The sequence below is a fragment of the Pleurodeles waltl genome, chromosome 7 (assembly GCF_031143425.1).
Source record: "Pleurodeles waltl isolate 20211129_DDA chromosome 7, aPleWal1.hap1.20221129, whole genome shotgun sequence".
Lineage (NCBI taxonomy): Eukaryota > Metazoa > Chordata > Amphibia > Caudata > Salamandridae > Pleurodeles > Pleurodeles waltl.
This window is the reverse complement of record NC_090446.1, coordinates 189,219,623-189,247,561: the sequence shown is the minus strand read 5'-3', so window position 1 is coordinate 189,247,561 and position 27,939 is coordinate 189,219,623. Positions and strand designations below refer to the sequence as shown.

The 27,939-nt window shown below is 45.6% G+C and overlaps 1 protein-coding gene across 1 annotated transcript in view; it reads left to right on the top strand.

Moving 5' to 3' along the window:
• The window catches only part of PABPC1L (poly(A) binding protein cytoplasmic 1 like), a 428,971-nt gene that overhangs the window by 71,681 nt on the left and 329,351 nt on the right, over positions 1–27,939 (top strand). Inside the window, exon 3 of the mRNA XM_069243541.1 lies at positions 19,320–19,513. Within this exon, the coding sequence (XP_069099642.1) occupies positions 19,320–19,513 (194 nt within the window). The remainder of the gene's footprint in view (positions 1–19,319; positions 19,514–27,939) is intronic.

The following is a 27,939-nucleotide window of genomic DNA, read 5'->3' as shown; positions in this document are numbered from 1 at the left end:
GTGGTACCCGTTAGTAATAGTTGCAGTGCACCTAGCGTCAGGGGTTCCGACGGGAAGGAGGGGGGGGTTGTGCTCTTTCATTGCTTCTCACAGGCAGTAGTACATAAACACCAGTAGTGGGGTTTGGCGCATTGTCTGGAAGGGCTGATGGACAGAAACTTGACATTGCAGTACATGTTGCCTAGTGTCTTTAATCCTGGTTTTGCTTATGAATAACAAGGCTGGGTGGTATTGCACAGGGGTCTGCCTCCCCTGCCTATGCAAGGACAGAGGATGCAGCCCTCCCAGCACCGCCGCTCAGGAGATAGACTGAGCCCGGCGATCAGGTGGGGCAGAGCACCCTTCTGTCCCACTCACCAACCAACCGGGTCTCCAGACGTCAGCAACTCCTGTGGGATGCAGGCCGCCTAGACGAAGTCCCTAGTGATGCCTGCCAGTCCCAGCGGCGTATTTGGCATCACCACCTCAGCCACTGGTCAGAGGCCTCCGTAAAGTTGAAGGCTATGCTGAGGTAAATGCCCGTCGTGACCCGAGGTGCCCATTGTATACTGGGTCCAGGGTGTTGATTATAGGCGTGGTGCGAAGGATATTTTACAGATATTGTCTCCCAGCCTGCATAGCTGTGTTACTGCTTGCTCTGGGTCCCAGGCAACGCTCCTGTTAATGAAGGCTTATTTTAAAGTAGATTGTTCCAGTTTTGGGTTGAAATCGGTGTAAATGACTGCAATTTTGTTGCTGAAGTCAGAGGGGTTGTTACAGAATTCTTAGTTTGGGGTGATCATGCTGGTGATTGCTGCTGGTGTGGTGAAGTCCTTGATGATCAGGATTTTTTTTTTGCTGCTGTTCGAACTATTGTATGTGCTTTGCTGGAGCCTGTATTTGCAGGTGGTAGCAGATCTGAGTGTGTCTTGGGTTGATTCTTTCTGGCTCATTCCCAGTCTCCATTTCAGTCGTTTGATGTTCAATTTGGTCATTCTAAGTTCTTCCATTTACCATCTGGCCTGCATTTTCATTCCTTTTATTTGGCTTTTTCCATAGGACCCGTGTGTTGGCGCAGGTGGTGATTCAGTTGTTAAAGTTATGGATCTTGCTTGATAGGTGGCCTTTGGGTTCTTGTTGGTTTTTGTGGAAGGCAGAAGCCAAACCCACCTCTGTCAGTTTGTTGCAGTGTCTGTGGTCTGGTCAATCATAGTGGTCTTTCTGTGGTCAGTGATGTTGATTAGGAAGCTGGCAATGGCGTGGTTTGTCCGGGTGGCTGGAGTGGGTGTGTTCTTGAGTCAATTGAATGAGGTAAAAACTGACTTCAGAATGTGTCTGGCAATGTGGATGGGGCTGATGCTATTGGATGTGTCCAAGGCCTCTGGGGCTTTCGAGGAGTGTGGTAGACTTTGGGTCGATCAAGTCTTCCAGATGAAAGTTAAGGGCTCCTAGTAGGATGTGGGTGCTGAAGTCCATGGCTAGTGGGGCAATGAGTCCAAGATGTTGCTGGTGAATCTGACTCTTGGTTCTGGGGTGTCTGTAGATCATGGTCCCATTTAAACTCACATGTTCTACATTCTAAATACCATTCTTTAGAGGTGGTTAGGGCATATGTCTTATCCAGGTGATTGATTGACACCTGATCTGTTCGGTATAAGTCAATAAGGACACTCAATGAAGGACCACACGCCAATAATGAACACAATTTAGCTTTAATAGAATTTCAATAAAATATATGCATTTGGCACATCAACGAAGTAGAATGAAAAATAGCAATAAAGAGCATCTATTTATAAATGAGCACACGATAAAGAGCATCTATTTATATATGAGCAAAGAGTTCACCGATGGGAACGCGGCATTGGTTAACTGTCTGCGAAACGCATATTTCAGTTACTGCATCATGTTCACATTAAGATGTTCAAGGAAAAAGCAAATATAAATGAGCAGAATACTTCAGATTATAAACACAGTGCAAGTATGCTAATCAATCAGAATAAAGCAGAGAAACAAAGGCCTTTTATCCCTGGGTGAAACGTAACTTTATCCACAATGCTGGGAAGCCCTCTCCCGCCTGCTCGAACCTCTCTCCCCCTCGAGCGTCACGGTCTAAGAACAGCACAGCCAGGCAGGCAGCGATGTGGACGATGGCAGCTTGCACAACTCCATCTGCGAGCTTCAGTTCCCTCACCCGCACTTCAGTGCTTAAATAACCTGAAGCTTGGATTCTATCCCTTTCTCACATCTTCTAGCTATGTTATCAGCACATGTCCCTGGGCTGCTCTGTTGTTCACTAGCCATTGTTTTTCCCGTTCTTTTCCTGTACTCCCTTTCTCAGGGTTAGAACGACCTTCGTGCCTCTCTCCCACACTTCCTGCTTCTTACACATGCATCTGTTGATAATTTTATCTATGGAATGTTGGAAAACAAGCTTGAAAGCGACATCGTGGACTTTTCCACGTTGTTTCAGGTTTCTGCAGGCATCACGCTCATCTACACTGTTCAGACTAATTAACCCTTTGCGTCACAATGTCTTCGGCACCTTTCCCTACACTGATCAGCATACCTTAAGGGTGACTTATAAGTATTAAAGAGGAAGATTTTGATGGGCCAAAGGTTTATTTTGCCAGGTCAAAATGGCAGTTTAAAACTGAACTGCCGGCTGTAGTGACAGGCTTGAGACATGTTTTACAGTGCTAGGTCTTGGGTGCATGTGGTATCATTTACTGGTGACTTCAAAGTAAATTAAATATGGTAATTGGGTGTAAGCCCCTTTTGCCATGTTTAAGGAGAGAGCACAAGCACTTTTCCACTGGTTAACAAGTTCAGCAAAAATCTAGGAAGCGAAGACAAAGTCTGGGGGGGCAATACCAAGCCAAGGATGTCTGGTCTTAAGAGCTACTCTCCAACTCAACTTTTGAAATGGATGTTTATCCATTCTTTATCAGTCTCAATCCCCAAAAACCTCTAACTCATGGCTGCGCCTTGGTCTGGTGTCCAACAACAACATTCAGGACACCCAAGAGTTATCGCCAAAATAATTCGTCCTTTGAGTGCTCAATCTGGTAATTTATTTTTCAGTTAGTACTTAACAAAATTGTGTGTTTTGTAGCTTATGTCTAATTCAACAGAAGCAAGATCCTTGTTTCTGTTTGTGAATGGGCGATAGCTCTATGCATACGTGTTTTCTTATTCCCATATTATGACCCCCATCAGAAATGCCTCTAGTTCATTATGATTTGATGTGTTTAGTCTGTCTGTGTCCTTGATCATTGTCTGAATGATTGAACAGTGGTACCCAGGGTATTCAGTAAAATTCCATATTTGTTTGAAGAACGTGTTCCTGGATTTGTATACTTTGTCTACTTGACTCTTACAGAATAAGAACGCATTAACTGCTGATGATACCCAGTAAATCAGTCTTTGGCAAACCAGGTAGGCCCCTTAGTCGTGCCCCATCCAAGTATGTCCTCTTGTTACCTCCTGGCTGCAACTGAACTCCCTGAAATTTAATGCAGACAAGACATGGGTCCTTTTGGGTTTATAACTGCCTGCCAGTACGCCCCTTTCCATCTATTTTCTGGCCTCCATTATGGTCTGGTCCTCTAAATCCTACTAGTTCTCTAAATCCACCTAGGCTTCTATTTCGAGGTTAACCTTTTTTGGACAGTGAGGCCAGCCATCAGAATTCAACCTGCTTCCATCGGTTAAGGGTGCTGAGAAAATATGATGTAATGCTTCCTCTACAGGCTCGCCAGATTGTTGTCCAGGTCGCTATCTTTAGATGTCTTTGGACTACTGTAGTTGTGTTTTTAAGTGGCTCATCTGGTGTGTTGAAAACGCTTCAGGGTGTCCAAAACAGAGCTGCCAAATTAGCCCTTGACTAACGAGATATACACTGCTCATGATTAGCTACAGTTTTTTTTTTTTTTTTGGTAAAAAGGATCGTTTTCAAATCCCTTAGCCTGATTTACAGGGCAGTCATCATTATTGACCTAATTATTTTAGGGAAAAATAATTTCTACATTCCTGATCACTGACTTCGATCTTGGTATTCCTTCTTTCTTTCTCTTCCTAGAATTAAGCAAACTTTATTTGCGAGCTGGGTTTTTTCGTTGGGGGCTGCTAAATTATGAAATTCCTGGAGTCTAACCTTCCGTAAAATGCTCATATTGATCCAATTTAGGAAGGTCATGAAGTCTTTGGACCTGCACGGTGATAATGCAGCTCACCCCCCTTGCTGGTACACGATCTGGATTCTAGGTGCGACAGTCTTAAGTTATTATGGGGTTAATCTCTTTCAACGCCATGACCCCAGCTGGTATTGCACAGTCAATAAATCATCAGACAGTAGCTTGGTTGAACAGCTTATTCATCGTGGTCGTTGTAAATTTATCAGTCTCTTACAATATGACACACAAACAGCTTATATTAGACTTAATGTCCACTCACAGCTGTATCCTTTAAAAATAACGAGTGTTTATTTACATAAAGAAAATGTAATACATATAAAATAAGTATGCCCGGAAATAGAAGGCACCTATGCTTTCTGGTGCTCTGATATGATCAAAATATTTTTTTTTCACACAAAATCCAGTAAGCCATAGTGATTCAAGTGACGTGGGTCTCTTTCCTTGGTGTTGTATTCTATGCTTGCTCCTGCTGTATATTGCTTTGTTTATTGTCCGTTTCAATGTAACTAAGGTGCTAAGTTTCACTGGTGGTCCTTAACAAGGACAGGAACTGAACAAGACTGAACTGAATGAGAGTTGCTGTTGTATGTGATTTCAGGTCACGAACCTGAGGAAAACGTTTACAGGAAATTGGTCACCTACATTAAGCCCCTTGAATATATATATATATATATATATATATATATATATATATATATATATATATATTTGGATTTGTCATCATTTTGGAAAAACTGAGATGCTCCTGGGATGTGAGCCATGAAGTGAGTTCATGATTCCCCACTTGTAACTGTGATAGGTTTAGAAATTGGTTCTCTTTCAGCTGCAGCCGCTCCTGAACAAAACTAGCTAGAATGGTAGTTCAAACAGTACCTGAATCATGGCAATAAGCCTAGTACAGTGGGATATTACCATAAAAACTAGGGTAAAGGAAATGGTTAATACCTTTGTGTCACTCTCTGGCTTTGAAAGTTGTCACAACGTCAGGAAATGGGGTGCAGGGAGTTGGAACTATGCACCCTTATCCCATTGTGTGCCTGAATGATTACTGCAGCACCCGTCGTCTTCACTGCTTTACCCACCTGTGCAGCAAGGTCCTTTGTAGCTCCTTGAGGGAACTCTTCCTGGAAGAGTTGCATACGTGCTTGTGTCAGTGAGGCAAAGTTCCTTGTCCTTCCCGTTACAGGTCTACTCCATTCCATACCTCCGTGTGAACACCTTGTCTTTCCAGGAATGGTTGCAGGAGGGCTTTCTCCAATTCCCAGACTTTCCTATATCTGCCTTAAAGTTTGCAGCAGTACTGGCTGAAGAGCAGTTTAGGTTAAGGTCCTCACAGCAGTTAAAAATCGTGATTCAGGCAGAGCCTTTCTTTGCTGCAACTGGAGTATTCAATACAATTATATCAGTAGCTATCTGTGTAGAAGACAAACCAGAACAGTCTCATGTTGGAAATCCACAGAAAATCGCTTTGGAATGGAAGATGGAAAAATCAAAACAGTCACACAAATTCGAGCTCGTAGCTTGAGCTTTACTCTTGGGCTTTCACAAAGTGAGAATATTGAAGTTGGCAAATTGGCCATTTGGAAACCTCCATGTGGATTCCAGGGAGGGAGTGCACAAACAGAGTGGTGGTCCCATGCAAGCCAGGCACATTGAGCCGGGGAAAGTTAATCTCAGTGGAGATCTTCATACAATGCAGACCAGCAGTAGAACTGATTATGATCAATACATTTATCCAGAGATTCTGTACCTTTTATAATGTAGTAGGTGCGAGCCTGTATACAGAAAATTCTGCCAGGAGCTTCTGCATGTTGATATGTGATGCTTTATGGTTGCATGGCGATCCTTTATCCCCCGCCTACCCAGAAGTGACCAAGCAGGGCTGCATGTACACTCCATCCCAGCATGCAGACATCTGTCCCTTTCAATTATCGTCCTTTGATGCGGATCTGTAGCTCTGCTCCAAATTTTGTCTGAAAAATTGATTATCTTTTTGCTTGAGTCATCAGAGAACCAACATTGTGCAAGGTATGATTTCTTCCCTGAAGATGACAGTGCCGTCACAAATCTAAGTTGTGTGAGAAATGTTCCCTCATGGGCCCGAAAGCATTCTGAGAGCGAGTGGTCAAACACTACAGTGATGAGCATAGGAGGTCTCATTTGAAACATCAGTCTTACCTTGTCCCTTTTGCGCTAGAAGTCTTCAGGTAAGTCAAAGTTAAAATGCGCAAAAAGTCCAGCAGTGGCTCAATCCTATTCTATCACTCCAAATCAGACGAGAGAGTGTGAGTGTGAAATAGTTAATGGCGCTCTGCCTCCAACATCTTCTGGATCTTGGCCTTCATCACCCCCAGAGAAAAGTGCGGCCTTCAGGGAGGCTGTGCTGGAAATCTGCCAGCTTCCCCTTTTGGTCCTCCAAGACCCACCTAGCATTTGAAGCCTCCAGTCAGACCTCTTGTGCTTACATTTCCACTGCAGTGCCAAGGATCACACCAGTAGTTTACCTGCAGGTGCTGCTGCCAGATCTGTGACCCAGAACTGGTGTCTCACGGCAGCTCTGTGTCACGCTGTGAGATTGCCAAGGTGCAGCCAGGGGCCCTTCAACCAGACCCTCTGCCTCCTTAATGATGCCAGCATTACTAGAGGCTCGAGGACCTATTTAAGTCAGATTCTGAATTGATCTTGGGCCTTCAAAATGGTCCCCATAGCAATGTAGAGGACAAGGAGGCAGACAATCTGCTCCTCCCTCATTATACTGATGAAGTACTTTACCTAAACCCTCAAATTCCAGCAGGCCAGATATCTCCTATGAAACCTAGCAGGACTCACTACCTGGTACATTTATGGAGGAAATCCCCACTAGTGCAGTAGTAGTCTGTAGAGCAGCAGAATAGCTCGAATTCCAGTTGCCTATGTTTGAAACCATAGCCCATTGGTGACAGAAATACTACAGCCTCTGACTTTTTTGTTAGAGCCTCAGTTGTCATTTAATGAGGCACTCAGACACCCTCATGGCCTTTTGGTGAAGGCCATAGTCTGCTTCTACAGTCAGTAGACCTATGACCAGACGACAGACTGGTCCCAGATTAACCTGATTTTCTGACAACACCCTATACTTGAAGCCATGTTGCACAGACATTGACGATTAATATGAATTCATATGCCACCTTGTCAAAACTCTCATACAAGGAAAAGAAGCATATTAATGCATTTGAGGGAAAAGAAAACACTTCTGTGAACTAGCTAGGCCCTGTGGCATTGCTTATGCCTGCCTTCTGGGCAGAAACATGCATACCTTTTGAGACCTAGCCAGTGAGATTTTACCAGCTCTCCTGGAATACCTCAGGGCATCTCTTGCTGAAAAGATTCAGGATGGCCAGATGAAGCAAAGTGTTTAGTGCAGGTTGGCCTGTAAGCCAATATTTTTATAGGCTGTGCTGTTGTCACGGGCATAAAGGTAAGACCACACCCTTGGATGTGGTCAAGTGGATTTCCTGTGGTCGTCCAGGCTTCCCTCAATGTATATGCCATTTGACGGATCTAGACTTTCTGCAGAAGAGAGATTTGGAGCTTAAGTCGCTTAAAGCTAGTCGAGCAGCAGAATGATTCCTTTGGTTATTTCACAATCCTGCCACTTTCACCAGCAGTACAGAAAATGTATGGGTTACTCCAGAGGCCTTACCTTACCAACAACCACCACAACCTTTCCAAACAGAGGAAGTGGTGCTGGCCGAACTACTTTTTTTCCAGCAGGGGTAGAATTCATCTACTTCCTTGCCTACTGTGGTGGTGAAACTGAAGCTTTGATTGGCTCTTGCAGACCCACAGTCAGCTGGTAGGGGGCAGGCTACAACCTCTCCTACCGAGATGGAAATCCATCAAATAAGATCAATGGATTATACAGATTGTTTGAAGGGTTATGCTCAACCTTTCTTTTACTGCCTATCATCATATTCCGTACCCCCCCCCCCTAAACCAGGACAGATTTCAGCAATCTGTGCCTCAATCGTGCTGCAAGTGGTCAGCCTTGAAAAGGGGTGAGAGGTGCTTCTCCTGCTGCTTTCTGACCTAGTATGGAGGCCTCTGGTTGGCATTAGACCTTTGGTCATTGAACGCCTTTCTGAGAGAGGTCAAGTCTAAAATCCTTACTCTGGAACAGCAAAGTCCTTACTCTGGTGCTGGTTTTCTCTGCTTTCAATCCTGGAGGCTGAGTGGTGGCCATGACCTTGCGGGATTTGTATTTTCGTGTACCTTTCCTGCACCTTTTAGTTACAACCTAAGATGAACAGTGGGATCGGAACATTTCTAGTTTGCTGTGCTGCCCTTCAGCCTTACCTCAGCCCCTTGGGTGTTCTCGAAAGTGATTGTGGTGATCAAAGCTTGTTTTTGGTGGTCATTGGGCATCTGTAGTGCTTTACCTCGATGACTGTCTGCTCCAGACAGGCTTGTCTCAGTTGCAGACCACCTTGGGAGGACAACATCTCTCTTGACTTCCTTGGGTTTTCCATCAGTCAATCTCAATGAGTCAATGAGGTGGGAGAGGTGGTAGTCCGAAGCTCCATATCAACCTTTTGCAACTTTATGCTATCAAGTTAGATCTCTAAGCCTCCCTGGTGACCATCACGGGGAGTCAATTACAGGTTCTCATAGACTATACTATGTCCATGTGGGACTGCAACAAGCAGGGCACTGTTCATTTAATTAAACATTATGCCAGGGTGAGCAGTTGCAGAATCGGACTCTGGGGACTCTCTCGTTGTACATTGAATTGAAACACGTTTATGCGTTGCGCTGGGTGCAACAAAGTCATATAAACATTCCTTCCTTTGATAAACATGCAAACAGTTGTCAAGGAGTTGTAACCTCAATTCCAGATAGAGAATGCAGGTGTGCCTTGACCTGGCACGGATAAAGTGTGGGCCAGCGAGTATGTGTCCAAATGTCTGGCCTGAAGAACGCGTGATCACTGCGTGTGCTGTATCCTGCTTGGCTAAGTGTACCCAATCACTGCTGTGTCCTGATTGGCTAAATGCACCTAAGAACATGTGGCATCTAACTTTATGGTGTTTTGGGAATGAACCCATCGCTCTAGCCATGTGAGATTTATTGGGGCCAGTCTTCGGGAACCATTGTAGCTTTGCTGCCTATTTGTTGGATCTGATCTGTTTTTTTTCTTGTTTCTGCATTCGGTTGTCAGCTAAGTGTGACCTGTCAGTCATTGACCTTCAGGTCTAGGTCGCAGAGCCTGTCTGACCAACTACCTATGTGCTGGGGTTGACTAAGAGTTCATGAAGAGGGAATCTAACGACAACGTCATTGTGTATAAAAATGTATCGTTCGTCTATGAAAAGGTCTTGTCGTGTGCATCAACATTGACTAATGCAATATAAGCAAAATGGCTCCTGGATCCTGTACAAGGAGGCATTGCACCTGTTGAGATGGCTAGAGAAGGAGCAGATCTTTCTGGTGTTCAGCTACCTGGCTGAATCTCTAAATTCCAGAGGAGATAAGTGGAGTGTTTGTCAGCTGGCAAACTACTAATCTCCCCTCCACCCTGAGGTGGCAATAGGCATCTTCGAACAGTGAGACCTGGCTGGATTGGCTTGCTACCTCAGAGAATGTGCTGTCAAACATTTGTTGCTAGTATCCATTCAGGAGTGTCACTGGGAGACCAGTTCCTTCTGCAATGCTACGCGGGTTTCCTGTAAAAATACCCACCACTTTCTCGCTTGCCTTGCGTTCTGAAGAAAATAAGGAGTGACTAGGCCTGAGTCCTCTTGTTAGCTTAGACTTGGCAATGTGTTCCTTTTTGCCTTGTTAAAACTGCACTACAGGCTGCAGTGGCTGGCCTGACAAATGTTTTAAAAGGCTACTTTGGTGGGTGGCACAATAAGTGCTGCTGCCCACTAGTCTTTTCTTTCACAGGCATAGGTTACTCATAGTTCTACACACCAGGGACTTACAAGTAAATCCCTGGCCAATTTTACCATTGTTTAGGGAGAGATCCCAAGCACTTTGTGCACTTTGCCACTGCTAACTAGTGCTAGAGTCCTAAAAGACAGCCAAAAAGAGATTCAGGAAAGGAATGAAGGCAAAATGTTTGCGGTGACCCTGCAGAATGGGCCAGGTCTAAAATGCATTCTCCTTTATGCTGCCCCTCAGAATATTTTATCAAAGCCTTTTAGTTGGCTGCAGATTAGAGATCCAGAGCACCATCGCACAGCTAAAACCCATGTTCTTTAAGAAGAAACTCTGCACATTTAGGCTGTACGTTTGCGCTTTCATTCTGTGTAGGCTTTTCATTTTTCTACGAACCTGTTCATCTTCTCACCTCATTTTGCAAGCAAGGGACTTTAAGAAGTGTGATTGTAGCAGATTACATTTCTCTATGACTAAATGTATCTTGCTTGGGAAGTCTGCGATCAACCCATGTCGGAGGCTGGTCCTCGATGTATGCAACCACACTTTGGTTTACAGAGGTAAAAACTAGATCACCCAATGCTCCAATTTTTAAGGTAGCTTGGTTGAGCAGCTAGGCCACTCTTGAAGTGCAAAGCATTTGTTGTACCCACAGTATCAATCATGCCACTCAAACATTCGAAGGAATCATTTGAGACAAATTTATAAAAAGACTTCAGATTTTTATATAATTTTTAAGACCAAGATTATCAAAATTGGTTAAGTACTTTTTGAGATTTTTTAAGTTTAAGAAAAATAGTCTTTGTGCGTAACTACGCACCATTGGAATCAAGGGAAAGTCACCTTTAAAAATACATATAAAATCACAATTGCTTTACCAAGTTCTTCTTTTGCAGGTTGGTTGAGGTCGTACATGGGCGCACACTGCCTGCTGGAGAAGTTCGTGCAGCTCCCGGTTCCTTCAGGTGCAGCGGTGAAAAGTCTCTGGAGCCGGTGCAGGGCCACTGAGGGGAACTACTTGGAAAAGGTCTGTGCAGGTAAGTTTAGAGGTGGGTCCTTGGGTCCCCTTGGAGTGTCGAGGTTGCAAGGGGTGATGGACCATTAGGGCACAACAGGTTCTTTGTTGCAGGGCATAGGACGGCCGGTTGCAGAGCGAATCGGTGATCCAGGAGGTGTGCGCAAAGATGCCCTTTGGATCTGGAAGTAAGTCACTTCAAGGGTCGTTAGCAGTACAGTGGGCCATTCTGGCGGGAGATCCAGAGTGTTCCTGAAGTCTCTCGAGTGGGGCTTTCTCCTAGTTCTTTTTCAGCTCCAGGCGGGCTGGTTTTCCTGGTGTCGGATGTGAGCTGACCAATACCTAGGGTGTTGGTACGGTTCGACCACTAGAGGGCACAGTGCCAGGAAACTTGGCACACTTGGAGGGTTTGTCCTCATGGTCGTCTGGTCTGGCTGCGGCTTCTGGCTCGGGAGTTAGTGGCCGGTTAGGGAAGTGACCCTCACTGGGTTGCTGGTCTCTTCTTTGTTGCAGATTGATACCTCCATTCTGGAGGGAGTTCTTGGGCAATTGGCGAAGCCTGGAAGTCCTTTGAGGTCAGTCCAGTTGTCCAGCAGCTCCCCAGTGACCATTGTCAAACCTGGGTGCAGCAGGCAGGGTTTGGTGCCTTTTCTTTGTACAGCAGGTCCACAGTTCTCGTACCTTAGACCTTCTTGGTGCTGGTCTTCTTTGTGCCTTTCAAATCTGATTACCTGGTCTAGGGATGCCCACTAAATACTGAATTAAGAGGGCGTTTTTAGGGGGAACCCAGCAGTGTCCAATGGGACACCCACTATGGTGACCACTTCCTGTGGGAAGGGTCACTTCCCTATCCCTAATTGGCCTTTGTCCTCCTTTCTAAGATTGAGGAAAATGAAACGGAGAGGTTCCTGAGGGAGGGAGTGTTAGCACTGTCACCCAGGAAGGGCATTGTTCTACAAACCAGAGAGACAGGCCTCTCCCCCACAAGGTTTGTAGATTGAATCTCTGCAGGTAGCAGGCTGGAAAGAACCAGCCAACAACCATGCCAGGGTAGTTGGCTTTTGCAGGGGGCACCTCTAAGGTGACCCCTGGGTACATTTAGGGATAAATCCAATACTGGTACCAGTTTGGATTTATCATTCCGAGTTGTTTTATACCAAACAACCCAGGGTTCAGAGTGTCCATCTTGTAGCTGGGAAACTCGTGTTGACATGTAAAATGGCTGCTCTGTTCCCTCACTATGTCCCAGGTTTGGCAAGGACACAGTGGGGGCATATAGCTCATGCAGCTATCAGGGGTGTGGAATTCCTATAGCCTGATACCCAGAACATATTGTTTGGTCTCCAGTACAACAAGTTTTCATGTCTATTTTGTCCTTGGGACAAGTAGGCCCAACCCCCTTACAGCACAAACTCTCTGTTAATGCTTGTATTTATGGTTCAATAATTGAAAGCCTTTAAAATTAGGATGAGCACTATAAATAAATGTTGTAAGCTCGGACTACACTACTGATGGTTCCAGTAAAAAAAAATGTATACACACACATTTGTAAAAGCTTAACATTATGAGGCTTCGTAAAATGCTCCCAGAATGTTCTCTGATTAGATGCAAATATTTGCAGAAGATTGAAAGCAAGATTGATGATTCTTTGCTTTCAAAATAAAATGTTCCCAAGAAAATGCAAATAGGAAACAAATGTTTTGCAAATTACTGTGAAATTTTTAGGTACCATTTCTTTGCAGCATCATTTAGTAAAATGTATTGCTGCATGGCAGTAATTCCCAAAAATGTTCATAATGGAAAATCAGTTTAACCCGTTTAAACACAATTATGGGAAACATGAAAGTAAACAAGCATTGGCAAAACCAATCAGTCTGATATTGGTGCTCCGTCCAATGGCCAATGCCAGTGGAAGTATGCGATTGTGTGGGTGCGACGATTTTTGCATAATTGTAGATTTGCTACCTTTGCCACATAATCCGTCATCCGCCGCCTAGGCCTCTGCTTTTAACTATGAATTCTTGCTCAAATGGTTCAAAAGTTACTAAAAATGTGAAGACACATATTGCTGCTCAGTGGAAGATTCTTTCCAAAGCTGCATTGGTCACTTTTCTGTTGCTTACGGCTATATTCGGGCATTAAAGTACTAATGAGGTGCAACCAATGCTCAGAGTGTTAAATACGACGAAACAAATGAAGTAATACTATTACCAAATGTGTCGTATCATGCAGCATAATTCACCTTTTTCTTGCCGCGTAATTTACTCAACCCTGCTGCAAACTGAAGGCAGCTTTCACTCACAGTGAGAGAGAGAATTTGAATAAAAACAAGAGTCTTGGTTAATGTCAGGTCTAATTAGTGGCCCACTTATTAAAGAAAGTAACAAAAGTGCACTCATGGTATGTGTTGCATTAGTGCAGATTTCCTTATTTAATGAATTCACAAGAATATACAGAAGGAGACCAGGATATTGTGCTCCTAGAAAATATTTGTGAAATATGATTTAGCATGAGTGAGTATGCATGTGTAGATTTGATAATTTTTTCCAACCCTGGAAAAAGATTTACTTCTGCCCCAGTCAGGAGTACATTTCAAACCTTTCTCAGTAGGGGAAAATATCAGAGAAGAGCTGGTGAAAACCCTTAAAACATGCAAGTTAGTAGGTTTGCACAGACTCAATAGGCCATTCAAACCCTGAAACATTTGCTTACCGCTACCTCCAGCACCAGTAGGTAGATATGCAGAAAGGTGGCAAACTAAGTAAATTACAAATATTCAAGCCCTATTATAGCGTTAGCCCTGCCATAATAAATCATTAACATTTATAAAACGCGCTACTCACCTGTGCGGGTCTCAAGGCGCTAGGGGAAAAGAGGGGTTTATCGCTGCTCGAACAGCCAGGTCTTTAGGAGTCTCCGGAAAGCGGAGTGGTCCTGGGTGGTCCTGAGGCTGGTGGGGAGGGAGTTCCAGGTCTTGGCCTCCAGGAAGGAGAAAGATCTCCCACCTGCCGTGGAGCGGCAGATGCGAGGGACAGCAGCGAGTGTGAGGCCAGAGGAGCGGAGGAGGCGGGTGGGGACGTAGAAGCTGAGGCGTCTGTTGAGGTATTCCGGTCCCTTGTCGTGGAGGGCTTTGTGTGCGTGGGTGAGAAGTCGGAAGGTGATCCTTTTGCTGACTGGGAGCCAATGCAGGTGTCTCAGGTGTGCGTAGATGTGGCTGCTGCGGGGTACGTCGAGGATGAGGCGGGCCGAGGAGTTTTGAATGCGTTGCAGGCGATTTTGGAGTTTGGCTGTGGTCCCGGCGTAGAGGGTGTTGCCGTAGTCCAGGCGGCTTGTGACGAGGGCGTGGGTCATGGTTTTTCTGGTGTCGGCGGGGATCCAGCGGAAGATCTTGCGGAGCATGCGGAGGGTGAGGAAGCAGGCGGAGGACACGGCGTTGACTTGCTTGGTCATGGTGAGAAGAGGGTCCAAGATGAAGCCGAGGTTGCGGGCGTGGTCTGTGGGGGTCGGTGCGGTGCCGAGGGCCGTGGGCCACCAGGAGTCGTCCCAGGCGGACGGGGTGTTGCCGAGGATGAGGACTTCCGTTTTTTCAGAGTTCAGCTTTAGGCGGCTGAGCCTCATCCAATCTGCGACGTCCTTCATACCCTCTTGTAGGTTGGTCTTGGCGCTGGCGGGGTCCTTGGTGAGGGAGAATATAAGTTGGGTGTCGTCGGCGTAGGAGGTGATGATGATGTCGTGCTTGCGTACGATATTGGCGAGGGGGCTCATGTAGACATTGAAGAGTGTCGGGCTGAGTGATGAGCCTTGAGGTACGCCGCAGATGATCTCGGTGGGTTCTGAGCGAAACGGAGGGAGGTAAACTCTTTGGGAACGGTTTGCGAGGAAGGAGGCGATCCAGTCCAGGGCCTGGCCTTGGATCCCGGTGGAGCTGAGGCGGGTGATTAGGGTGCGGTGACAGACGGTGTCAAAGGCAGCCGAGAGGTCGAGAAGAATGAGGGTGACTGTTTCACCGTTGTCCATCAGGGTTCTGATGTCGTCTGTGACTGAGATGAGGGCGGTTTCAGTGCTGTGGTTGGTTCGGAATCCGGTTTGTGAGGGGTCGAGCAGGTTGTTGCCTTCCAGGAAGGTGGTCAGCTGTTTGTTGACGGTCTTCTCTATTACTTTGGCTGGGGGCGGCAGAAGAGAGATGGGGCGGAAGTTTTTCAGGTCACTCGGGTCAGCCGTAGGTTTCTTTAGTAGGGCGTTGACTTCGGCGTGTTTCCAGCATTCGGGGAAGGTAGCAGAAGAAAAAGAAGAGTTGGTGACGGTCTGGAGGTGCGGGGCGATGATGTAGTCGGCTTTGTTAAAGATGAAGTGCGGGCAGGGGTCCAAAGGGGCGCCGGAGTGGATAGAGTTCATGATGGATTTGGTTTCTTCTGCGTTGATGTGGGTCTAGTTGTTGAGGGTGATGGCCGGGGATGCGGGTTCGGTGGTGTTTGGTTGGGTCTGGTGTCCGAAGCTGTCGTGGAGGTCGCTGATCTTACGATGGAAGAAAGTGGCGAGGGATTTGCACAAATCCTGTGAGGGCGTGACGCCGTTGGGGTTGGAGAACTCCTTGACGATGCAGAATTCCCACTAGGCACCATGGATCTTTGTGTTTTTTTGCTTATGTGTAAGGGGGAGTAGCCCCTTTGGCAAGGGCTGCTCCCCGGGGGAGGCAAATTTATTATTAGGCCTTTTCTGCAACCTCCCTGGGGGCAGATAAATCAATTTTTAATTAGTCTGATCTGCCCCCATTTGGGGGTAAAGGGAGGGTGGAGAACCCACTAGACACCAGGGATACATTTTTGTACTTGTACACATGTGGGGAGCGACCACTTAGGCAAGGGCGCTCCCCTGGAGGGCAATTTTATTTTAGGTCATTTCTGTCCTCCTTGGGGACAGGCTGGCCTATTTCTATTAGACGATCTGCCCCCAGTGGGTACAGAAACCACTTAGGCACCAGGGATTGGCTTGTTTGTTTTGGGGGGCAGCCCCTTGGGCAAGGGTCGGTCCCCATGGGGGCACATTACTGTTGTCCATTTCTGCCCCCCAGAGACCAGGATTTTTTTTTTTTTTATTTTTTTTTAAAGAGGGTAGGGTATGGCCTTACCTCCACTCCAAATAAATGAAGACAAAGTTGTTCTGCCCACCGGTGGGCAGATGGGGCAACTATCCCCGATCCACTCTGCAGGGGCGGGGGGGGCAGAAAGCCTACTAGATGTAAGGGAATTAGTAAAAAATTAAGTGGGGTGGTGGCTACCAACTAGTGTGGGCATGGTTATGCCCCAACTGAATTGGGCAACAGTCTTTCAGCTCTCCCCCCGCACACTAAAACATCTTATCCCACAGCAAGAAAGAGGACTTTGATTATTTTGAGTTTTAGTTTTACATTTGGGCCGTGATAGCTTGTCTAACTCTCAAAATCGTCCCACTTGGAATGGTGAGGGCTGCACTTTTTGGACTTTGGGACGCTGCCACGTAGAAAAATCTATGAACCTAGACACATCTGAAAACTAAACATCTGGGTGAGTCCAGGGTGGTATGCTTCACATACACCCTGTACCATTTTCCTTCCCACAATGCCCTGCAAACCTCCAACTTTGCATGAAATCACACATTTTTCCCACATTTTTGTGATGGAACCTTCAGGAATCCACAAAATTCCTACCACCCAGTATTGTTGAATCTATACCGATAAAAATTCTGCCCCAATTGTCAGCCTAAAAACTGACAATGCATTGTATGAATAGTATAGTTTGATAAACCATTAGTTTAAGTAAATATTGTACTCATTCCCACCCCCCATTTGTACTTCTCGCATCTGCTGCGTCTTTCATCACTCTTACCCAAGTGTACCGGTATCTCCGTTTCATCAGTTGTCTTACTTATTAAATTGCTCAGCTTGTGGCATCAGTTTAAAATTGTTGATTTTTCAAACCTTCTTAAGGAATCTTTAAACTGCTGGGTACAACTTGTAATTTTTAGAGAAGAGAATTGATCAGCACTTTGTGGCTTTCTGTTTTCAAGTTGTGCTGTTCGCAAGGCTACCCTTACAATAAATCCAGATTCATGATCTGTGGAACACAGCCTTGTGCCTTACTCCGAAGACTTGGACTTGGCCAAATATAGATAACCAGGGGACTAGGATGTTAAGGCCTGTGTAGGGAGAATGGGTTTATATCAACCTGTCGAAGCTTTGTGTAATTTCTTGGCACAGAAAGCCTTTGACGTCTTAGTTTAGTGGGGAAAGGGACTTGGTTTCATTGACACCGCGTGTTTTAGTAAATACGTGTTTTAATTCAACAGAATATTATGAGGTATTCTCAAAGCAAGTCTACTCCTTAGTTCTAAATTACGCATATCTTGGAGGTAAAACTCGCAACATCACATCGGCCAGAATTGTTAATAAAAGGAAGGCTAAATAGACAATTGCATCCCTTAGCTTCCTTTTTTAATAAGAATTTGTGATCAACCCATTTGCTTACGAAGCAAAGAGGGAAATGTTTTTTGTGGATGTGGTTTGGTGTCTTTGGGTTGTGGATATATCTAGATAGTATGCAATTTACACGATTTTTGTAATTCACATCTTATCACTTCTGTCCATATAAACGAGAAAAACACAATAAGGCTCAAAATCATATATGTGGGAAAAAGAAGCAATCAGTTAAACTGTGAGACTCCAGTGTTAGGCAACTTAAAATGAATAAACCACTCTGCTGTATAAGAAACATTGGTTTATATATCAATGAAAAAAAATCAATCAAATTAAAGTAATGGTGCTCGGTGCTCCAGTAATCTATTAAACGTGCAGTCAAATATAAGTGTGTATGGGGAAAAAAGAGGTAAAAATGGAATGGTTGTTGGAGCCTTGGTACAAAGCAAGGGTTTTTGCATGCAACACTATCATGATTAATTAGCCAATAGTCCCTAATATTGATGTTTCTATCCCAAGATGCGTTTCAGAATCATTTTCAGGGCACGGTCAATATAAAGAGAACCCGAGTGCCAAGGCCTAGAGAAAGTAACCAGGAATGGTCGCATAATTGAAACCAAAAGGAATAATGGAATGGGAAGCAGTGGCAGAGAGTTGCAAGGTACTGAAACGGTTATGCCAGCTGATAAGTTACCAGGGTAAGACAGAGACTTTGATTTACAGAAGCTGCTGTGATGGCAGACCAAATGGGAGCGTCCACAAGGCTGCCCAGTGAAACCGCAGAAAGGATTAAGTGACCGACATCCAGTAAAATCACACATGCCTAATAAGTTTAGCAAGGGGCGCCCGTACTTACAGTGGGAGAATTGTTTCTCAGTAAGCTTAGAATTTTTTTTAAAGATAGTTTAGAATAAGAAAATAGGAAAAGGATTACTTCAGCTGTATGGTGACCAGAGGTGGAATTCAGAAGAGTAAGTCAGCAGAAACAACTTTCCAGTGAAACTGGTTTTGGAAGTGGGCCATGAGGAGAAATGAATGAGCACATCATAAAAAAACACGACGCTACTGAGATGTAAGCAGTAATGAGAAATTTGAGTTGTAGGTGCCAGCCTTTTCAATCTGTGCAGAATTGTTGCCATGAATAAACTTTTGCTCTGAAGTACAAATGTATTTATTTGCCTACGAAAAGACATACGAGAAATGGTGCAATACTTCTGGCTTGCTTTTCCTCTGTTCTCGCACTCCTCTTTGTGGCCCTGTGTTGATGTCCTTATTTCGCGGAAAAGTTTACTGCTCGTTGAGTCAGCAAAAGAACCTCAATCTCTCTCATCATGGGCACATCCTACCGGACCCGAACCCAACAACTTCGTTATGTCTTTCTCTGTGATCCCATTGCCTCCTCTTTCCTGCCATGCTGTTCTAAGCCCGCCTCTTCCTCGTTTGGTTTACACTTGAGGCGGATAATGCACAGTAGTTTTTAGGCAGCACTACTGTAAAAAGTAAATGTTTTTCTTCTGCAGATGTCAGAATTTTCGAACTTCCCATTCTAAGCTAACTAACAGAAGAAGCAAAATGATCTTCCCTATCCTAGTGTACTGTTGGGCAACATTGTCCCTGGGCTCTTTTAATATTTAATGTTTTAGAATGCTCAACTGAGAACCTATTTGTGTGGCCGAAAATGTAATCATTAACTCTTTGTGATAGATTTGTACTGCTTATTTTTCTTTTTTTAAATTGACTCTTGCCATATTATTTATGACAGCTGAACGTGCTTTGGACACGATGAATTTTGAAGTAATCAAAGGTCGGCCAATTCGAATAATGTGGTCTCAGCGTGATCCAGGTCTTAGGAAATCTGGTGTTGGAAATGTGTTCATTAAAAATCTGGATGAGTCCATTGATAATAAAGCCCTGTACGATACCTTTTCAGCCTTTGGAAATATTCTCTCTTGCAAGGTAAGCCCATTGCCTTTACATTGATGAATGAAACACTGGTTTACCCACCAAGTCCCTAACACCCAGTATAGTCTCATGCCTCTTTTCTGTGTTAATGAGCCTTGCAAGAGCACAACTTGTTTGTTCCTCATCAGGAAACTGGATGCTATGTAGATCTAGTATATACTTATGTTTAATGATTTATGTAGTGGGCCTGGCCCGAGTGGTGTTGTGCTACTTTACATTCATTTTGAAAGAAACATCAGACCTTTACATTAAATGGAGAAAGATGATTAAATGTTAACTAAGGGTCTGAAAACAGGTGTGCTGAAAATGTCCCCAGCTAGGTGTGGAACTACACTATGCTTACCAGCCAGTCCTAGTTAAAAGATGACTGAAGGGAAGTGTTGTCAGACGTTTCTTGAAAGTGACATACCAAGTTAGTCGTCTTAGTTAAGACGATACAGAGTTCCAGGCTGCAGTGGCAGCTCCCGATAAAAGTTGCTTCTGTGCTCTCCCAGTTCTGAATCTGTGCACTTTGAACAGAAGAGTATCCTTATTTTAGTGTACGTTAGGTCCTGCCTAAAGACCTGTTTAGCTGTCATGCCTGGCTCATGTTTTCCTACAAATCCTAATAAAAATACATGCACATTGATCGATGGGTCAGCACACTTCAACCTTTGGGTGCATTCTCTTTGAGTGACTGCATTTTCTTATGTGCATTCATCTATCCACCTAAAACAGGTTCTCCAAATGTTAGACATTTGAAGACACAGCTGATACCTATGCTGTGTATGGTGACAACACATACTTAGAAAACATTAAGACACTTATAAAAATCTTCAATATAGACTGGGTATCATAAACCATTTTGCCATGTTTGTCATATGCAAAACCTAAATTATTAAAATAGCAAAATCATATAGGCAATTTTTTGTGTTGAATGCACAATCCCTCTACTTTGTCATGGTATTTTGAAGCATTATCATCTAAATTTCGAGGGCCAGCTAGTCACTTCTTGAAAAACTGTGGCATGGTGAGAGACTTTTGTGTTTTGCATCTGACTTGACAGGAATCTCTAGTAACAACTAGAGGTATTGCCGGTATGTGAATATATTGCTGACGACAATAGAATCATCGTAAAACTGTAAAATACATCAAATATATGTAATATATAGATTTATTGAAAGTTGCGGCATGACTCCAGATCGCCTTGTTTTGGCAATGTTTGTTTTTAGAACAAAGTAGGATATTGTACATTTGGCTTTAGTAATCATTTGTTCACATTATAGTGTTTAAGCACAGATCTCTATTTAGGAATGATGTTTCTGCAGTGTTATAAAAGTTGGAAAACCGATCGGTAGATTCTAATGGGCCTTGCCATATTCAGAAATTTCCACCTGTGCTCCATGCCTGCAACATCGTACTATTGTTTGCGCACAGTACTCTTGCTTATTATTACTACTATATACTTTACCCTAAGAAATTCCCAAGTGTTGTTAATACTAGCAATCTGTGGCAATCAAGCAGGGAGGTTTGCGCATTGTCTTGCAGTCTAGACAACAGATTTTTAGTTGGACTCTGGCCATGATGAGGAGCCAGTAGAGGTTTTAGTGTGTTGTGGTCCGTTTGCCTGCTGTTTACCAAATGAGAGCTCCTTTGATGCGATGGATATTTGGGAGGTGAGTTGAATAGATGCTAGAAGAGCATTCCTCCAATCCAGTCAGAAAATGACCAGCACATGGACTGCTGTTTTTAGTTTGGGGAAGCTGGCTTTGTATATAGTATATCAAAGTGAAAGATAGTGTGCACAGAGTCCAGGGTTTCCCCAAAAGGCTTGACGGAGGCAATAATAGATAATACTAATGCTCGATTTGTGGTAGTGTGGTCGAGCAGTTAGGCTTATCAGAGGGTAGTGTTAAGCATTTGTTGTACACACAAGCAATAGAAGAAACACACACTCAATGACCTACCTCCAGGCCAATAGGTTTTTCTTTCATTTTTTTTTTTTTTTAATTTTAATTTTAATTTATGCTTTTAAACACTTTCACATACAGTAAGTGGGGAAAAAGTAAGGACAAGGCCATCCATACACAGTATGGCTGGTCACTGTACAAGTTTCAACCATTTCGTTAGCATACAGACAGACATGTCCGATAAGAGGTTGCACGTTCCTATTAATATCCATATTTATTCAGATACCCTCCCCGACCCATTACCACTGTCCTCACGGGTAGCAGTACATGCATCTTGTGACTCCCCAGTTTCTTTACCTATTAAAGGTGTCCCAATAGTTTGTAAGTTTGAGTTGGTGGCAGTAATTCGCTATATCCATCTGTGTGTTGCAATATACCATGTCTCTGTGCCAGTCTACAAATGTCGGCACTGAGCTACAATCCCACCTCATAGCAATTTGTCGCTTGGATAACAATAAGCCAATGGCCACCAACCGTCTAATTGATTTCGGTATGTCTCCATCCCACCCCAAAAGCGCCAGGACAGGCTCACAGCTAAATCTTTGCTCACATATCTCCTCCAGTTCCTTAAAAAACAGCACCCAAAATCTCTGCACCCCCGCACACACCCAGGACATGTGAAGAAAGTCCGTGTGGTCCGCCCTGCACCTGGGACAGGCCGCACTGGAGCGCAATCTGTAGCCATAATGTTTAAGGGGAGTATAGTATACTCTGTTAAGGTATTTAAGGTGGATCAGGCGATGTTGACCATTCAGAGAAACAGAGCGAGTCAATTCGCAACAGCAACGCCATTGCACATCTATAAGGAAATGCCTCCTTGGCATGGTAACCCCCTAACGTTTTGCATTTGCTGATGCTAAGTTTTGATGAAAGTGTGCTGGGACCCTGCTAACCAGCCACCAGCACCAGTGTTCTTTCTCTAAGCTGTACCTTTGCTTCCACAATTGGCACAGCCCTGGCACTCAGATAAGTCCCTTGTAACTGTTACCCATGGTACCAAGGGCCCTGATGCCAGGGAGGTCTCTAAGGGCTGCAGCATGTCTTATGCCACCCTGGGGAACCCTCACTCAGCACATGCACACTGCCTCACAGCTTGTGTGTGCTGGTGGGGAGAAAATGACTAAGTCGACATGGCACTCCCCTCAGAGTGCCATGCCATCCTCACACTGCCTGTGGCATAGGTAAGCCACCCCTCTAGCAGGCCTTACAGCCCTAAGGCAGGGTGCACTATACCACAGGTGAAGGCATATGTGCATGAGCACTATGCCCCTACAGTGTCTAAGCAAAACCTTAGACATTGTAAGTGCAGGGTAGCCATAAGAGTATATGGTCTGGGAGTTTGTCAAACACAAACTCCACAGTTCCATGATGGCCGCAATGAAATCTGGGAGGTTTGGTATCAAACTTCTCAGCACAACAAATACACACTGATGGCCAGTGTGCAATTTATTGTAACATACACCCAGAGGGCATCTTAGAGATGCCCCGTGAATACCAATCCGACTTCTAGTGTAGGCTGACCAGTTCCCGCCAGCCTGCCACAAACCAGACAAGTTGCTGGCCACATGGGGAGAGTGCCTTGGCCTGGCCTGGCCTGGCCAGAAACAAAGCCTGTACTGGGTGGAGGTGCTTCTCCCCTCCCCATGCAGGAACGGTAACACCTGGCAGTGAGCCTCAAAGGCTCACCCCTATTTGTTACAGCACCCCGGGGCATCCCAGCTAGTGGAGATGCCCGCCCCTCCGGCCACTGCCCCCACTTTTGGCAGCAAGGCTGGAGGAGATAATGAGAAAAACAAGGAGGAGTCACCCACCAGTCAGGACTGCCCCTAAGGTGTTCTGAGCTGAGGTGACCCCTGCCTTTAGAAATCCTCCATCTTAGTTTTGGAGGATTCCCCCAATAGGATTAGGGATGTGCCCCACTCCCCACAGGGAGGAGGCACAAAGAGGGTGTAGCTACCCTCCAGGACAGTAGCCATTGGCTACTGCCCTCCCAGACCTAAACACACCCCTAAATCTAGTATTTAGGGGCACCCCAGAACCCAGGAAATCAGATTCCTGCAACCTGAGCCAAAGAAGGACTGCTGACCTACAAGCCTGCAGAGACGATGGGCGACAACAACTGCTTTGGCCCCTTCCCTACCGGCCTGTCTCCAGAGTCAAAAACCTGCAACTGGCAACTCATCCAACAGGGACCAGCGACCTCTGAAGCCTCAGAGGACTGCCCTGACCCCCAGGACCAAGAAACTCCTGTGAGCAGCGGCTCTGCTCAACAATCTGCAACAGACTTGCAACTTTTCAACAACTTTAAAGACTTCACGTTTTCCGCCGGAAGCGTGAGACTTCCCTCTCTGCACCCGATGCCCCCAGCTCAAGATCCAGAGAACAAACACCACAGGGAGGACTCCTTGGCAACTGCGACCCCTCGAGTAGCCCGAGACGACCCCCCTAAGCCCCCACAGCGACGCCTGCTGAGAGAATCCAGAGGTTCCCTCTGACCGCGACTTCCTTTAACAAGGGACCCGACGCCTGGAACCAGCACTGCTCCCTCAGCCCCCAGGACCTGAAGGAACCGCACCTCAGTGCAGGAGTGACCCCCAGGTAACCTTCTGCCCAGCCCAGGTGGTGGCTGTCCCGAGAAGCCCCCCTGTGCCTGCCTGCACCGCTAGAGTGACCCCTGGGTCCCTCCATTGTTTTCTATCTGAAACCCGACGCCTGCTTTGCACACTGCACCCGGCCAGCCCTGTGCCACTGAGGGTGTGTTTTGTGTGCCTACTTGTGCCCCCCAGTGCTCTACAAACCCCCCGCCCCCCTTGTTTGCCCCTGAGGATGCAGGTACTTTACCTGCTGGCAGACTGGAACCGGAGCACCCCTGTTCCCCATAGGCGCCTATGTTTTGGGCACCTCTTTGACCTCTGCACCTGACCTGCCCTGAGCTGCTGGTGTGGTAAAATTGGGGTTGCCTTGAACCCCCAACGGTGGGCTGCCTACGCCCTGGAACTAAGACTTGTAAGTGTCTTACTTACCTCACAAACTAACCTTTTACTTACCTCCCCCAGGAACTGTTGATTTTTGCAGTGTCCAATTTGCTTATTGCCATTTTAACAAAGACTGTATATGATATTGCTTGTATTCAAGGTTTCTAACTTACCTGTGTGAAGTACCCTGCATTTTATGTGTTTACTTCAAATCTTGAACCTGTGGTTCTTAAAATAAACTAAGAAAATATATTTTTCTATATTAAAAACCTATTGGCCTGGAGTTTGTCTTTGAGTGTGTATTCCTCATTTATTGCCTGTGTGTGTACAACAAATGCTTAACACTACCCTCTGATAATCCAACTGCTTGACCACACTACCACAAAATAGAGCATTAGAATTATCTAATTTTGCCACTATCTTACCTCTAAGGGGAACCCTTGGACTCTGGGCGCACTATCTCTTACTTTGAGATAGTATATACAGAGCCAACTTCCTACAACATCTGTAAGCTATATCCTCAAATCCCTCTGCCACGCAAGCCGGGCTGTGTTTAGATCGTTAAGATGCACTGTCTGCATATGTGCGTATAAACATGATATCAGTCTCTGGGGCTGATCGCATACCAACACCGCAGATAAAGCCAGCATAACCAGAGGTTCTTGCATGTCTTCACCTAGGTGTGCTGCCATGGCATGTCTTGCCCGGAAGTATTGATATTGGAGCAGCATAGATGGTCCGGGGACCCGGTCACGCTACTCCTCCTGTAGCCTCATGACCCTATTCTCAAATAGATCCCCCATATTGACAATGCTTAAAGTATCCATGGCTCGCACCAAGCTCCTATCCTGCCACAGCGCAAACCAGGGGCACATGCGGAGAGTACAACAGAGCCAGACCCTGCGCATGTAACATGGAATGCCAAGCGCGAGAAACTGAATTCAGAGATGCCAGCTCTCAGCATCGCCTATCCGGAGCGTGGAATAACCTACTCTGCAACTGTAACTGGGACGCCAGCTCATGCTCTATGGGCAAAATAGGGAGGTCACCAGACCCATGGATCCAAACATGTGCAGCAGCTGCCCGCGCAACCATGTGGTAAGTTTCCAAGTCTGGGGATCCCAGGCCACCCAGCTCATATGAGAGTGTCAGAGTTTGCCACTTAACTTGGGGCTGCTTACCTGCCCATGCCAACGTAATAAGTACGTTTCTCAAGGCCACAAAGTATGTTTTCGGCAGAGACATAGGGTTGTTTTGAAATAGGAACAAAATTTGAGGGAGTACTACCATCTTCATAAGTGCCACACGGCTCATCAATGAGAGCGGAAGTCTAATCCACCTCTCGATTACTGGCTAGGATCTCTATTGCGGACATGTAGTTATCTGACAGTACCACCTGTGGGTCTACATGGACCTTAATGCCCAGATATGTAACAGAGCCTGCCTCCCAGAGGAGAGGGAAACCCACCTCCACCCGCGATGTCACTGGCATCAGGGGGAACATAATGGATTTGCTCCAGTTTATTCTAAGACCAGAATAGGTACCATACTGCACTATCCCACGCAGAATTGGAGCAACATTACGTTGTGGGTTTTTAAGATATAATAACGTGTCATCAGCATAGGTAGAGACCAAAAGGGTGCATTCGGAAAAACAGAGACCCCGATGACTATGGTATTCTCGCAGAGCAGAAGCCAAAGGCTCTGCTACAATAGCGTATAGTGGGGGGAAGGGTGGGGGGGAGAGACAGTGGACTTCCTTGTCTAGTGCCTCTGATAATAGGGAACGCAGCTGTGACTGTCCCATTTATTCTCACTCTGGCTGATGGGTCTATATATAAAGTAGACACCAAACGCATAAATATATCTCCCACTCCAAATCGTCTCAGAACTGCCTGCATAAAACACCATTCCACCGAGTCAAACTCCTTTTCCGAGTTTATATTTTTTATAGTGCCGAACAGTGTTCGGAGGTTCGTGGTGAGATTGCGACCTGGCACGAACCCAGATTGCTCCGGCTGTACCATTTTTGGCAGCCAATTTGTGGCCAACTGATCCGCCAGTATCTTGGCGTATATTTTAACATCTACATTTAATGAAGATAGCGGACGATAAGATGAGCATTTTACCTTGCGTTTGCCCGACTTATGTAGCGCGATTAGCATTGCCTCACGCATGGAGGGGGGCATAATGCCATTCTCCACCATTTCTTCAAAAACCTTTTTGAGATGAGGGAATATTAAGTGTTTATAGGCTTTATAAAACTTTACAGTGAGTCCAACCGGGCCCTGAGCTTGCCCCTCTGCCATGCCCCCTATTGCTTTATTCATTTCTTCTAGCGTCAGGTGCGCTGAGAGACTCTGTCTGCCTCTGCTAATCTTAGCATCTCGATGTGCGTGAAGTAAGCCAGTAGCCCTTCCGGGTCCTGAACATTCGTGGCATAAAGTGACTGATAATACTCACAAAATCTATTGGGTATCAATTCTGGTTCCCAGATTTCACTACCATCTTCTGCCTGTATTACTGTAATCAGATTATTATCTCTATTTGGAAGAATCACTTTTGCCAAGGTTGATCCCGGCCTCTCCCCTTCCCCATACACCCGAGCCGTAGCATATTTCCCCATGTGTTGAACCTTGGCCCCTGCAGTATCTTGAAATTCAGTCAACTTAGCTCGTATGCGGCCAAGGATCTGGTCATCAGCGTTGAGCTCTTGTTCTCGTTCTAACTGTGCCAAATCTCGCTCCAGTGCACTCAGGCGCCACCTGATCGATAGCAAGAACCCAGCATGTTTTGAGATTATGATCCCTCGAATGTACACTTTAAATGTTTTCCATAATGTGCCCACGCTGGCCACTGAGCCCTTATTAAGGTGGAAAAAGTCTACAATTGCCTTGGCTAGCTCTTTATGAAAAACGGGATCCAATAACGAATAGGGTATGAAGCTCCACGAGAAAGGAGGGGTCTCCTGCACGCCCACAACCACACTCAGCGGGACTGAGGAGTGATCAGAGTACGTCCTCGGCTATGGGTTCCCCGGCTGTGCACCGCCCAGGAGGCTCCTAGCAACCAGCCATCAATCAATTTGTGTGGGTAGATTATGTACAGCAGAGTAGTGTGTATAACTTCCTTTACCTAAATGCCTAGCTTGCCACACATCCACCAGACCCAAATCGGAAGCCACTTTGTTCACTGCTCTAGCAGCAGCTGCCGGCCTGCAGTCCCCTCCACCCTGATCTGTCAAGTGTAGGGTCCAGCGTACAGTTGAAATCTACCTCCTCCCCCCCCCCCAGATCTGCAGCAACCCACCCTATGAATCTGCCTTAGTAGCCAAGTTGTAGTAGAAGTTAGGATTATCAAAATGTGGCACGTAAATCGCCACTAGTAGAAAGGGTGTGATGCTCCCCTCGCATCGTGCAACTACATATCTCCTACCGGGTCTGCCACAACCTTCCTGAGGTCTACCCCCGAGGGCCGTGAGGCCCAAATCATTACA